Below are 14794 nucleotides of genomic sequence, written 5' to 3'. Positions count from 1 at the left end.
GCCAATTTTTCTATTTTTTGTAGAGATAGGGTCTTGCTCTTGCTCAGGCTGGTCTTGAACTCCTGGCCTCGAGCAATCCTCCTGCCTTGGCCTCCCAGAGTGCTAAGACTATAGACATGAGCCACTGCCTTTTGATGTTTTTGATAAACATTTTTAAAGGTTACAGAGCAATCATAATTTTCTCCCATTGAGTAAGAACATGGTTCTTTGCATGGTTTCAACTTGCACATTTTTGTGGTTCCATTACCATGCAAAGCAGGAATGCCTATATTTAAAATTAATGCATTAAATGTACCATTTAAGAAATTAGAGAAAAATGTCAATGAAGAAAACTGGTATTGTTTTTTAAGTTCTCAAATATTTGTGAGTGTGTGAAGTGGCAATAGAAAGGTATCTTTCTAGTCACTGATATTTCAGAAGCCACAAGGTATATCATTGCACTTCATCATCAGCCTGAAAGGTGAGGCCATCATCCACTTTAGGTATGACTAATCCACTTATGAAGGTAAGTGTTGCCCAAGGTCACACAATAAGTTGACAACAGCAATGTAACAACAGTAACCTTTACCAAGCATCTCTTAGGTGCCAGGCAGGACACTATCTGGCAGAGTCTCAGAGGAAAGTAAAATCTGGCCTGACCTCATCGTCCTGGATCACAGGATCTCTCCTGAGCTCCAACTGGGTGGAGTGAGTCCTGAAGCCCAGTAGCACTGACGTCCCTTCCAATTCTTGGAGGGTGACTGCCTCCATAACCCTTGCTCACTGTTGCTTGGCTGCAAAACACATTGCTAGGGACATGTGACCCAATGTGGTCACCCATGGAGGTTATCTCTTACCGGGATGCAGAAAGAGGTGATGGCCAAGTTTACCCTTACGGCCTATAGCCACCCTGAGGGAACACTGCACCCTGCGACCACCCAGGAAGAAGTCATCCAGGAGGCTTCTGAGAATGAAATGAGATGACAGATGAAGTACCTGGCACACAGTGGACACTTAATGAGACTCGAGTTTCTGTATGGAAGCACAGAAGCTAAGCAATACTTCCAAGGAAACTCCCATATGTTACTTCTCTGTAAGTCTATCATCCTTAACTGATAACGCCTAGATGTTTATGGTCAGAACCCTAGTGAAGCCTCCATTTCCAAGGGTCTGGTGACTGCTAATCCCTACACCTGCCAGCCCACTCTGCCGCTAATGATAACTTCTCATCCCCTTCTTGAAAAGATCCCCATTGTGGAGGTCCCATGTTCTTCTTCAGTGACCCCTTCTCAGCTGGCTCTTTCCTGTTCCCTTGCCTCAGTGAAGAGCAGCACAGTGCAGAGGTGAAGAGCTCAGATTCCAAAGTCAGACCACTGACTAGTTGTGTGACCTAGGGCAAGTCACTTCACCGTGCTGGCCTCATTGTAACAGAGAGAGTACAGGCACCTGCAGCCAACTCCCAGGACTGCATGAGAACTCAGTGAGAACACACACACAGTGCTGGGCCCTGGGCCGGCATACAGCCCTTATGTTTGCTGTTACTGCTACTGTGTAAACATGGACATCTTAAACTGCTTATGGGGAAAAAGCAGTTTAGGCAATTGTAGGCACACTGTGTAAGAACATACTTATTGCAAGAAAAGACTGGAAAGAAATACAGCACTGATCAAGTGCTCATATGAGGGTGATGGTTTTCATTTTCTCTGTTTCCCCAATTTTCAACACGAGGCTGTGGGGATCACGGGTGAGGGCAGTGGCCAAGCAGACCATGCAGGGAGGAAGAAGGGGGAGGAAAGAGAGGAGTGAAGCAGAGGCAGGAGAAATGCACCATTTAATGGTTATAAGATATCCAAAGACTTAAAAATTAAAAAACAAAAACATAAGGGCAGGGGGAAAAACCAACTACCCTAATGCCCTACTCTTCCTCAGTGTTTAAATTTCCACTTCCCAAATAGGAACAGACTGGGAAGGATGATTGTGGTCTTCTGGAGAACTAAGTGAAAAAGGAACCAGGAAAAACAACAGTTACACACACACTCTGGCCCATGTGGGAGAAAAACATTATTCCAATCAGAGACATACACAAAACTCAGAAGCACCATGTACATCCAAGGCACGGCTAAAGCGAGAAAATTTCTTACCATGAGGAACTGAGCATGAGGATGAGAAGAGAGAGAGAAGGAACCCGGGTCTTTAGTAATGATTGACTAACCGGGAACGTGCTTCTCCTGGCCTTACATGTAATAGTAAACATGCTTACTGCTTAAATCACTATTAGTTGGGTATTCTGTTATTTTGGGGCTAAAGCATCCTAAATTATTCACACAGCAATGTGTGAGCTGATGTTAGAAGATGTTTAAATGGAAATATCTACAGCTAGAATTCAGAAATGATGCTGCTGTAGCTCTGTCTTACTAATAGAGGCCAATCCAAAAATGATTCATGATCTTCACATATGTAATACCTCTTCAAGTTTTCTCTTATGAAATTTATAAGTTTCATAATGAAGTTACGAATACCAATATCAAAAGGCAGTAACTAGACAATAAGATCTTAGAAAATGAGAAAAACAATACAATCTACTTTAGGTCTTTCTTTTTGTCTATGAATTGTCCACTACTCTTCCATATAGGAAATTTAAACAAATATAGGGTGGTATTTTAGTCGAAACTTTATCAACAACAAAATAAAAACTACATGAGTCAAAGAAGTTAACTAACTTTAGGCTTCGAAAAGCAACTCTTCCTGAGACAGTATTTTATCATGAAATTGCTGTAAAGGAGTAGAAAATCAGTAACTACATGATAGTGAATACGAGTGAAAGGACAACTTGAAACAAAAGTTATAAAATAAAACTTGAAGCAAAAGTTATTTCCTGTTCCCTCTAAATAAAATACATACCCAAATGAAAGAAACTTTACCATCGCAACATATTTTCCTCACTGAAACTGAAGTTCTAAGTCTGTGTTTATAACAACATTGTTGCTGTGGAAATAGTTGATTCAACACCACGAACTCACAGCTGAATAAAGTAAGGTGTGGAACAGAAGTCTTATTTAAATAGTGGCAGGACCTATAAAACATTAAAAAGGCAAGCTGCATGCTGGTGAATCAGAGCACCATATGTTTTAATGTGAGGGTCACACATGTTTTTTTTTTTTTTTCTGATGCATGACACAAATAGGATGTTTCTTTTTAATTTAGTCCTATTTTTGGAAGCCTATAATCATCTCAACTACTCCCCCAAATATCCTAAGGTTTGCTATCTGCTTCTGTCCACACACGGCAGCCTATATTTTATTAAATGGATTGACCAGAGTTACTACAGTTCAGTCTTTGCCAGAACACGCAGAAGTTATGGCACCCACCAGGGCACAAGTCAGAATTTTTAAAAACTTCTCCATGTAATCCAGTCTCTTAATTATGGCACATTGACTTATTCATCATAGGGCGTAACTTCTGGTGTATAGTCTACTTTGTGTCTGCAGCTTTATAAACTCGAGCACAAAGTCATCAAAGAACGTGAGTGAGAACCCAGATCCACCCTGAGTTAGTTAAGAGTTTCCAACAACCCTGAAAACCCTAGAGACAACGCAGTGTGAAATCGTGTGAACTGTCTGCACCTTCCTTCCGAGATGCTGGCTCCTCCTCTGCTCCCCTTCCCACTTTTTAACTGGAGACGGCTTTAAACACACACATACTTTACTGTTCTTTTCCTCGGGTTTTCTGAACCTTTCAAATTATGATAAACGTTTTTAAGCCAGAAATTTATCCTTTGTACAATAAAACATATTTAGCAAGTTTTTAAAATGAGGGTGACGCGTGGGACTATTTAAAAAGCGACCTTTCCCCCTTAGGAGTGAAGTGGCTCTGGAAACAGAAATCCAGATCCCCTGCCCAGGGTGTGGCTGCCCTCTGCGCCTGCACAGGAGATCGATTCATACCAGCAAAACCGGAAAAATCACAACTGAAGGCAACCGTGGAAGCTGCGAGAGCCAAGAGCAGGACGTAAAGGAGTCGGGTTTTCTACTAGGTGAGTCACAGGAAACACTCCTGCCACAGTCTGGAGGCCCAGCTCCCCCATCGAGAGGGAATGTAGGTCAAACTCCTCTCCTAGGGACTCGACGCAGAAGCTGAAGTTCCTAGGAGAGCAGAGGCTGGCACAGAAACTACCCAGCTGCAGTCCCTCCCCTTGGTCCTCGGGCACCAGCCTGGCCTGCCTCAGTTTCCACAGACCATGGTCTAGCTACTTTTCTATTCTCGATTGGGGAATCTCATGCATTCTTATCAGGGTTCATGGGGATGAAGTTTGGTTTATGTATTAGGAACCATCAGCTCACCCAGCTCAGTCGACACGGGGGACCCAGTAGCAATCTCACCAATCTTCGCCACTCCATCGTAGTAGGCTTTTCCTGCCAGGATCATAGCTAGACATGGAAGGTGAAACACAAAATCATCACTTAGACAAGAAAGGAGGAAGCAGGGGCTTGGGGGGAGGACCCATTCATGGGAGAGTCTCATGGGATCGTCACCTCGGGCCAGCCCCAGGGAACTTTCAGCATTTGGTGCAAGATGTCCAGAGAAGGTCCTGCCTATTCTTGAAGCCAGTTTCAGAGTGGATGTGTTCCTGACGCTGAGGGCTGGGAACACATCCTCTCCAGCAAAAAATCTTTTCCAAACTGGTTATTCTACAGCACTACAAGTCTGCAACACGTTAGTTAGGAGGACTTGTGTGAGGTGACACCTAGGTACTTTTTCTATTGAAAAAGACATTCTGAATCACAACCAACCAACATATTATATTTGTGGCCAGGGGGAAAAATCCATGAAATATATTATCATTCCGAAAACAACAGAATTGTCTGAAAAATAACTGAATGCTTTACTTTTCTTTTTTTTTTTTTTTTTCCTTTTTGGCAAAGACAGGAAAATTTTTATTGCTATATAAGCTGGGTTCTAATTATCTTAAAAATATTTCTCCCTTCAAACTGATTCTGAAGACTAAATTATAACTACATGCCCTCCTTTGGCAAATCACTTATTCTTTCTGAAACAAAGGTTGCTCGTCCATGAAATACCCTGAAATGTGAGCAGTGGATGAAAAATAGTAGCTCCTAGTGCCAATTGCTTCTTTCTCTTTGCAAGCAGGGTCTGAGGGGCTTGAAGGTGTACTATAAGCAAACTTTTCAAAAGACCTAGTTAGTATGGTTTTGGAGAAAATCATTCATTTTACTCAACGCTTAGTTTCATACATAGAAATCAGTTTCTCCTGGAACTTTGGAGACCAGAGGATTTTGGAGCTTAAGGAGCCCTCAGGAATCCCTTTGTCCAGTTGCTTCCTTTCACCGACAGAAAAACCAGAGGCCACAATGGCTTATACAGTGCTGTGGCCCAATGTATAATCGGTGCTGTTCTAATAAGGTGGATTTTAAAAGGCAAGCATAAAAAAGGTGTGTGTATGTGGGGGGCACAGAATTAATTCATGTACAGGTCCAAATAAAGGTATTGGAAGTGAAAAGAGTAGTATTTTTCTAGAAAATTAATCTATTGTAGCATTTATTATAGAATTAAAAAATTACAGAAGTTATGGCTTTTACTATATACGTAGTATGTATACAAGTTTAGGGAATGTAATGCTATACTATACTATTATTTTATAAGGTTAGGAGTAACCTTAAAGTGTAATTATAAAAAGAACAATAGCAATTAGCAATTTATATGGACTTTTCAAGCCATTACTTAATCTGGCGACAATGTTAAGACGCGGGTTGGTAATGTTATCGGCTGCGTTCACTGAGGGATTGGAGATATTCTGGGGGCGTGCCCAAGGTCAATGGTGAGTCAGTGGCAGCGTACACAGCTCCAGCTAGGGCACTTCACTTCCTTAGTTCTAAATTATGGTGCTTTTTGACTCTTTGGTCTCAGAACTGAAGAAAAAGGGACACCACCTAAAAACAAGGTGTGTAGCCAATAAACTGTCAAGTTAATATATGTAATATCTTAGTATTAAGAGTTTAAATTGTAAAGTTCTGATAAGCTGAAAAGCAAATTAGTGGGAGAATGGCATGCAGGATTACACAATATTTAAACAAAATTTTTGGTTTGTATCCACATACTAAAGTGAAATTTTTCATTAACTGTTGCTGACTTCCGTTTAAAACCATGTAACCTTCTCAGTCTTGTAAAATCTTTTGCTATAATGATAAAAAGCTGAATTAACTTAAAAATTATACAGTTTAGCCAAAATGACAAAATATTTTCATAATTTTACCCACCTTTGTGAAAACATTAAGGTATTTTTCTACTGCTTATTAAGAAATGAAGCATTTTAGTTCTATTTCAGTGGTTGGCCAACTACTTAATCTAGATTAATCTACATACTTCTACCTGATAAGTTTTCCTTAAAATATGGTTTCATTGGGTTACTGTTACGCTGAAAAGCCTTCAGTGGCCTCCTACTGCCCATAGTTATAAGCCCTGGAGCTCATGGTAGGTTTTTACAGTAATGGCCTTCTGTGAATCACTCCTCCCAGAATTCCCAGCCTATGGGGTCCCCTACTACACTGATGGGTGGCTTGGCCATGTGACTTACTTTGGCCAATGGGCTAACAGCAAGTATGACTCCCACAGGGGTTTATTCTCTTGGGACACCACTGATATGGTGTGAGGACCCAGTCTGGCCTCCTTGAAGGGGAAAGACCCCATAGGGACAGAGTGCACCCAGCCCCCAGCCCAGGTCCCAGCTGATCGAAGCTTTAGGAGTGAGCCCCAGGGGTCCAGAGAACTAACTGCTTTTACAGGAGAAATAATAAGCTACACTGTCTTAAGCCACCAAGTTTGCTGTGCAGCAAGAGATGGCTGACACTGCATTCCAGTGCACGTGCTATCCGACCCCACCCATCCTGTTCCCCACCAGCATCTTACCTGGGCCAGTGCGGACCCCAGGTTTTGGCTTAGTTGCTGTTTTTTCTGCCTGAGGCAGTGACTGCATGCAGCAGCCCAGCATCTGTCAGGTAGCCAGCTCCTGCAGGCCTCCTGCCTGTTCTAGTCCACACTGACCCCCGCTGCTCAAATTCCTGTGACATTGGTCTATACTTCCTTCTCAGCCATTCACATATTGCCCTGTGTTCTAACTGTTGACTGAACATCTGGCAGCCTCAACTATCCTCCAAATTCTTACCAAGGACTTTACAAATTTATCTGAATTTCTCAATGGCTTCAGCAAAGTACAACCAGATGGCCTGCAGAAATTCTGGGAATACTTTATAAAGTACAGAATACTCCCCTGGAGGTGTTAAAGTGATAAGAGCCCTTTGGGGAGAAGCCTTGTTAGCAGGAGGCTGAGCTGTGGGCAGTCACTGACTCACCTTGTAAAACTCTGCCTCAGAGAGACAGCTCATGCTAGAAAGAAAAGAAAAACACTGCAGGTCACAGTGATTTACTTCACAAGGACGTCTAAAGCAATGACTTTGTGGCCTTGACGAAGCAATCATTGGGGCAGTCAGCAGCACAAGGCTCTGGCTCTCCGGATGAGGGTGACACAGATGTCACTGATACTGCTGAAGGGGAGAGAGGGAAATCCCACACCACTGTGCTTCCTGACACTGAAAGTGCAGAAAGCATCAGGCAAGAAAGCACAGAGATGCAGAAGAAAGTAAATGAGCAGTTTATTGTTCCACTGACTATAGCAACAGTGCTCCTAATTACCCCAAGTCCACAGTCTGGCCAGCACCCCCTTTCTTGGGGTGTGCTCATGCTGAGCTTGAGGACACAGGTTTGTCTCCAAATATCAACAGGGAGGAACCAAAGGTGGGGTGTGGCGAGAGAAAGACAGAGAGATAAGTAAATGACACGAAACTTGATCCAAAGCCACCTTCAAATCTAAAACTGTGGGAAACTAACTTTTCTACTTAGTTGGTGGTCTTAGTGAGCCAAGGTAGAGGGTGAAACTGGGGTCTGAATATTTTGGGGGTGACACTTGCTGTACAGGGAGAATTGTCCTGACCATGTTAGAATTTGGTGACTGTTAGCATTTTAAGTTTTTGAGGTGATCACTAATGCATTTTAACAACATTCACTCGTTAATAGGGAAACATATGTATAGAGGTATATCAGCTTCCTCCACAGAAACTTCTTCAAACTAGCAACAAAAACCTGACGCAATACTCAATACCAACACTCAAATTCATTTTAAATGAAGCACTTATTTTGAAATGAGAATCTAAGTCCAACCTTTAATTTAGATGTTTTCCCATTCATGCTAAAAATATTATTTCTCATGTTACTATCAACCCCCCCAAAAAAGATTTAAAAAAAGTGATACATCTAAAGACAAGAAATTCTTCTATATAAATAAAAGGAGACTAATTTCTGTGCTACAGGATGTTAACATATAAGTATTTTAAGTACACATTTTATACATATTTGTTACTGGTTTACTAAGAATTTGGTTAAAAAAATAGAAAAAATGTTAAGGCAATGATATAAAATAATGAGCTGTGTCAAAGAAAAGATGGTTTGTTAGTTAAAATACATTACATATAGTAGCCTATCATTCAATTGACTCATTGCACATACACTAATATCGTGTACTATCACTGCAAAGTTCTGTGGATTAATTGTAAGTAACTTCTACCATTTAAAGATTTAAAAAAAATTCAATATTAAGCATTTAAAAATAATTAAAATATTTACTGAATGGCTTTTGTGTGTACTGTATCAACTTAGAAATGCAGGAAGACTTACCATTAACAGCTTTTTCATAATTTTTTCCTAGGTTTATTAAATTTCGTAGCCCAGGATTGAACTGTTCCATAACATTCTGACAAACAAATAAACAAAACACACAAATTAATAAAATAAGCAGTAGACCAAGTAATCTTTAGATTTTTGTCCCTGTGTGACCTAAGATACCTACATACGCTGAACAGTATAGTCCACAAAGTAATGAATGCTGATTTAAAAATCAGGAAGAACACATTTCCTTACCTGATGGAACAGGAGTGCTCGCTTGTGGCAAGGTGTATGTAACCCTGCCAGTTCTCCAGTTGCCCAAGGGACTGCCTAGAACCTACTATAAATGGAACAAGCAAGCAGCAGACATTCAGGTCTCACTACACCCCACGGGGACTGTGGGCCCAGAGGCTAACCACACTCTCTTGGGTTAAGTAGATCGTTAATGGTTGTCATGCTACTGTTGAGAAACAGGTGTGCAGGACCAGCTATCTGAACTTAATTATAAGGGCAATGTTTTGGCTGTCAATAGAATAGAAATTTTCAAGAGATTTTGTTTTTACCCTGCCTAATTACTGGGCGGGGGGGGGCGGGGTGGAGATAGGGTGGTGGTTGATGGCCTAGGACACAGGCCCGGCTGGAACCTTCTTTCTAGGTGGCCACTGGCACTTGTTTCTAGTGATTGGTTTACTCACTAAAGGCCCGTGGAGTAGCTACTGTGTGCCAGGGCGCGTGCACACAGCTAGGATGAGAAGACATGGCTCCTTCATGGGTTTCATGATGCAGTATCCATGGTTTTCATTTTAAAATGTGTCATTCCTCTATCAGCATATTATATATGTAGAGATAGATGCTATGACAAGTAGAAGATGTGCAATTAATTAGAATGTTGGTCTAAATTTAAAATACCCTGTATATGAAGTATAGACAACAAATCACTCCTATGATGCTCTGACTTCGTGGCTCAGAAAACATGGTGATCGTATGCATTTGTTCCACTGATGAACAATGAGCTTCATGATATTAATCATTCCAAATAGACCAAGTCCCATTTCCCCCCTCCCCAAATATGTACTGTTTATAGAAGACTAGATGATAAAAAGAATGAAAATCTACCCAACATCCAAAGGGGCAGATACTGTACACATGTACCCTCAGAATAAAAAGGTTCTCCTTTATGAATTACGAGACAGAACATGACAACTTTTGTTCAAACAGTGATGAAGGCTTTGATAAAGGCTTATGGTGAAAAACAACCCATGCCTCAACCTTTCCACGCCCCTGGTCTTGCTCCCAAGAGCACTTTCAACTAAGCTATTATTCTTGTATTTATTGCCATGGTTTTGAATATTCTTGATTTCCCAGTTTTGGACAGTAGCTTCAGGCTTCCTACTACCATAGGTAAGAACTGAGCTCTCCACTCCACCCACTTTCCCTTTCCAATTCTTCCTACACAATTAAATGGCATTTTCCTGATAAATCACCAATCAGTGTTTGCTATGACTTTATAAATATTTGTCACTACAATGCAAGCAACGTACTAAGGATTACATTTCCTTTCTTGGTAAAGCCTTTTTGTTTTTCCTGGGATTAATAATTGTCTCATCCACCCTTGCTTAGTTTTCTGTGTATCTACCTTAAATTTTTCCACATGCTTCATCAGACCTAGCAGAGGCCTATCAATATTATTTTTCAAGTGAATAAAATTGTCAGCTTATCTTCCACTCCATTTTTTCCTCCAGAATGTCCTTCAAGGACTCTCCGTCCTCTTGCTCAATCTGGCCTGACTGTTCCCAGTCTGCCACACTGTTGCCCTAGTGTGGCCTTTCTGGTGGCCCGTGTCAGAGCTCTCATTAGCTGGATCCACATCTTCCTCTCTCTCTCTTTCTTTCAGATGGAGTCTCACTCTGTTGCCCTGAAAAGAGTACTGTGGAGTCAGCTTAGCTCACTGCAAACTCCAACTCCTGGGCTCAAGCGATCCTCCTGCCTCAGCCTCCTGAGTAGCTGGGACTACAGGTGCGCACCACCACGCCTGGCTAATTTTTTCTATTTTTAGTAGGGATGGGGGTCTCGCTCTTACTCAAGCTGGTCTCAAACTTCTGACCTCAAGCAATCCTCCTGCCTTGGCCTCCCAGAGTGCTAGGATTATAGGCGGGAGCCACTGTGCCCGGCCCTCTTTCTTCCTTTCTTCTTTTGCTGGAGAGCACTCTCCAAAAATGCTCTATGAAATGATGCACGAGAGGTAAATCAGAGTCCCCTTGTGTCTGAAATTACCTTTACTTTGACATTTGTTATTTTGTTATATTGACAATTGATATTTTGCTGAGTAGAGCATAATAGATCAAAACTATTTTCCTTAGAATTTTTAAGATATTGCTCCACTGTCATTGGCATTTAGTTGAGTTGTTGAGAAGTCAGCTATCAGTTCCTCTGTATGTGCTTTTTTCTTTTTAGCTTATTTCTGGAAGCCTCTTTATCCCTGTGTTCCAAAGTTGCATAATGGCCTGTTCCAGTATGGGTATTTTTTCATTTATTTTACTGGACACTCAGTGGGGCCCTAAATGTGAAAAATTATGTCTTTCAGGTCTGAAAAACATTCCTGTTTTATCTCTGTGCATTCTCTCTGGAACTCTGATGAGCATTTTACATACCCTGGATTTATTCTCTAATCCTCTTATCTTTTTTATTTTCTACTTTCTTTTTATTCTGCATCGCTGATAGAGATCTTCAACCTTATGCTCCAATTCTACTATTTAAAACAAATTTGATATAATTAAAAAATTTTTTATTTGTATAAATTTATGGGGTACAACAGTAATTTTGTCACATTGCTATACTGCATAGTGGTGAAATTAAGGCCTTTAGTGTATCTATCACTGTAGTAGTAAACATTGCACCCATATTTTTTTTTTTTTTTTTTAGAGACAGGGTCTTGTTTTGTCACTGAGGCAGTGGTCCGGTGGTGCAATCACAGCTTACTGCAGCCTTGAACTCCTGAGTTCAAGTGATCCTCCTGCCTCAGCCTCGTGAGTAGCTGGACTACAGGCATACACCACCACATCTGGCTAATTTTCTAAACTTTTGATAGAGATGGGCTCTCGCTATGTTGCCCAGGCTGGTCTTGGACTTGTGGCCTCAAATGATCCCCCTGCCTCAGCCTCCCAAAGCTTTGGGATTACAGGCGTGAGCCACCAAGCCCGGCTCCCATTATATTTTTAATTTCTATGAGTGCTTTCAAGTTTCTTGATTGCTTCTTTTTATTATAAAAGCATCTTCCTACTCTTGTTTTATGGATGCAATATCTCCTATCTGAATAAAATAATTGTAGTTTTTTGGTGTTTCATTCCAGTTCCCACATTATCTCTGGATTACTTCTCATTGTTTGATATCCCTCTGTCTTTCATGTTGGAGGCTCTCCTCAAATGTCTGGTGACTGTTGATGGTTAGTTCATATCTAGAACCCTGTGTGCTGGCTGGAGGCTGTGGGTATGTACACAGAGTAGCTGCTGACTAGGAGGCTTTATTCAGAGTGGCTACAGGACAGCATGACAGTAACCAGAGGACCCTGGGTTTCTCCAGAGAAGTTTCTAATTTTCTACCATTGGGTGGAGGGGACAGCCGACCAACAAGTGGGCAGCTTCCTCCTTCAAGAAGGGGGCTGGGAATCTATACCTTAGAGGTAATTTTCACTAAATTCTTCTGTTATCAGCTCTGAGTTTTACCTCCTCCATGCCTGGCCACTGTTTCCTGTTCTAGGGCTCCTTGGATTCAACATACCCTCAGGCTGAATCTCTGGTCTGCCAAGCAGAGGGAATTACTGGTAGTGGTGGCTGGGGCAGGAAAGGGAACCTAGGAGTCCAACCGCCTGGCACACTAGTCTCCTATTCCAGCCCTGTGTGCCTCCCCCAACCCCACCTTCTGTGGACCTGGGTTCTCAGCTTTTGGGGGTGAGATGGCTCAGCTCTCATCAGTTCTCCTTTTTGTAGGTTCTGTTAAGTCAGTGGCCACTCCTCTGCCCATTATCTGTTATCCAGAATTTCTTTTCTAGGCCTTTTGTCAACTGATGTTTCCCTTTCAGGTCTCTTTGCACTATAGATTTATAGTTTTTGTTTTTAAGTACTTTGCCATCATTTTAATGTGTTCTCAAAAGGAACAAAAAAACCACACGAGATAAATCTGCCATGTCCAACTGGAAGTCTGCTCACCGTGTGTGACTGCAGGCAGTCAGCAGCTTTGAGCCTATTCACAACCAGTAGACAAGAAGCTCCAAAGCCAGCCGACTCCCCCATCATCCTCTCTGCAAGATGGCAAAGCCTCAGTGCTTGACTACTGGGTACCTACAGCCACAGCTGCTACTTCTGTCATCTCTTCTCAATTCTTTTGTCTTGGGGTTTTATTTTTTTAAGCTTTTTATTTTGAAATAGTTTAAGACTCATAAGAAGTTATAAAAATAATACAGGGAGTTCCCATGTATGCCTCGTCCAATGATACCTTCTATAACCATGCAACCTCCTTGCAGCCACACCCTCCCCACCAGTCCTAACCTCTGAGCTCAATCTATAATTCTGCCATTGTGAGAATGTTATATAAATGGAATCACACAGTATATGACTTTTTGAGAGTGGCTTTTTCACTCAACACAATGCCCTTAAAAGATTTATCCAAGTTACTGGGTTTATCAATGATTTATTCCATGGTATGGATGTATCACAGTTTGTTTATCCATTTACTTATTAAAGAACATTTGGGTTGTTTCCAGTTTTTGACTATTCTAAATAAAGCTGATACGAACAATCACGTTCAGGTTGCTGTGTGAACATAAGTTTTTCCATCTTTAGGATAAATACCTAGGAGTTCACCTGCAGTGTCACATGGTAGGTATATGTTTAACTTTATAAGAAACTGCCAGACTTTTTTCCAGAGTACCATTTTACATTCCCATCAGCAATCTAGGAGATTTAAATAATTTTTAAAATCTAATAATCTCATTAGAAAATGGCTGCTTTCTAATAAAGATAGAACTATCTGAAAGATATCTTTTTATAAATTCTAATATTCTTATGAGGTTGAGTGTAGACAGTAAAAACATAGAATAGAACTAATACAGAGGTAACCCTGTTCCAAAACGTACAAGCAGTCACAGAAAGAAGTCCAGATCTGTTCTTTAACATATTCCTTATCCAAATAAGGGGAAAGTACAATTTGATTTCCTGATATATCCTTGAAATATACAATATAATTCTAACATTTAAAAATACCAACGATAAGGAACTAATGAGAACTTCCAAAGTTAACACCAAATACAAATCACCATCCAAATGATTCTACTGGGGGGAAAAACAGTTTAACTAAAACTTGAGACTATAATCAGCTTCAGAGAAAACAATACAAGAGTTTTTAAGCTTGAAAAGTTAAATATATATACTTCAATTCTTTATTACTGCATTTAGGTTCCATTACAGAAAATTTTCCCCTAAAAATTTTGGCTTCTTTAAACCGTGGAAAATACATTTCTATATTGGCTGTTGGCCATTAATCTAGTTATTTTAGCTGAAGTACATGTTATTTTTAAACCCAGGAACAAAAAAGCAATGCTGTCTGTATTCTGAAATCTGTGAAATCTGATAGTAGTAGAGGATGCACTCGTGAATTGAATGGGTCCCATGTTTTCTGGGAGGACAGTATTTGAGTCAAAGTTCAGTGCAGTGGTACGGCTTGTGAAGATTAATTGTTAAACAGCCTACAATTTTGAGAGTCACCAGCAGTAATGCACTAATCTGTTTTAAATTAAGTTTGGCACTAAGAATTAAGGCTTAAGATACCAAGTGTATATCTTAACAAAGTGAATAGGAAAGATATAAATGGGCCAAGAAGCACTATCTTGTTTAAAAAAAAAAAAAAAACAATAAAAAACTTAGCATATATTGACTACTTACTGCCTGGCAAGGAGGATAATTTGCCAAACCGGTTTCTACCAGAATGAGTTTCATTTCCATCCAGAGAAGAAAACGAATAGCTATGGTTACAAAATAAATTTTAGGCTGATGGATTGGCAATATCACTGTTCTACCTGTGCTGAGTC

General features: G+C 40.7%; 1 protein-coding gene across 1 annotated transcript in view; it reads right to left on the bottom strand.

Annotated features, from left to right (window-relative positions):
• BAIAP2L1 (BAR/IMD domain containing adaptor protein 2 like 1) overlaps positions 1-14794 on the bottom strand; it is an 88297-nt gene that overhangs the window by 54564 nt on the left and 18939 nt on the right. Inside the window, exons 2-3 of the mRNA XM_069485779.1 lie at positions 8725-8800; positions 4320-4406 (exon numbers count right to left, since the gene is read on the bottom strand). Coding sequence (XP_069341880.1) covers positions 4320-4406; positions 8725-8800 — 163 coding nt within the window. The remainder of the gene's footprint in view (positions 1-4319; positions 4407-8724; positions 8801-14794) is intronic.

Source organism: Eulemur rufifrons, chromosome 14, assembly GCF_041146395.1.
Source record: "Eulemur rufifrons isolate Redbay chromosome 14, OSU_ERuf_1, whole genome shotgun sequence".
NCBI lineage: Eukaryota > Metazoa > Chordata > Mammalia > Primates > Lemuridae > Eulemur > Eulemur rufifrons.
The sequence above is the reverse complement of the archived record's forward strand: the minus strand, read 5'-3'. Positions and strand labels throughout refer to the sequence as shown.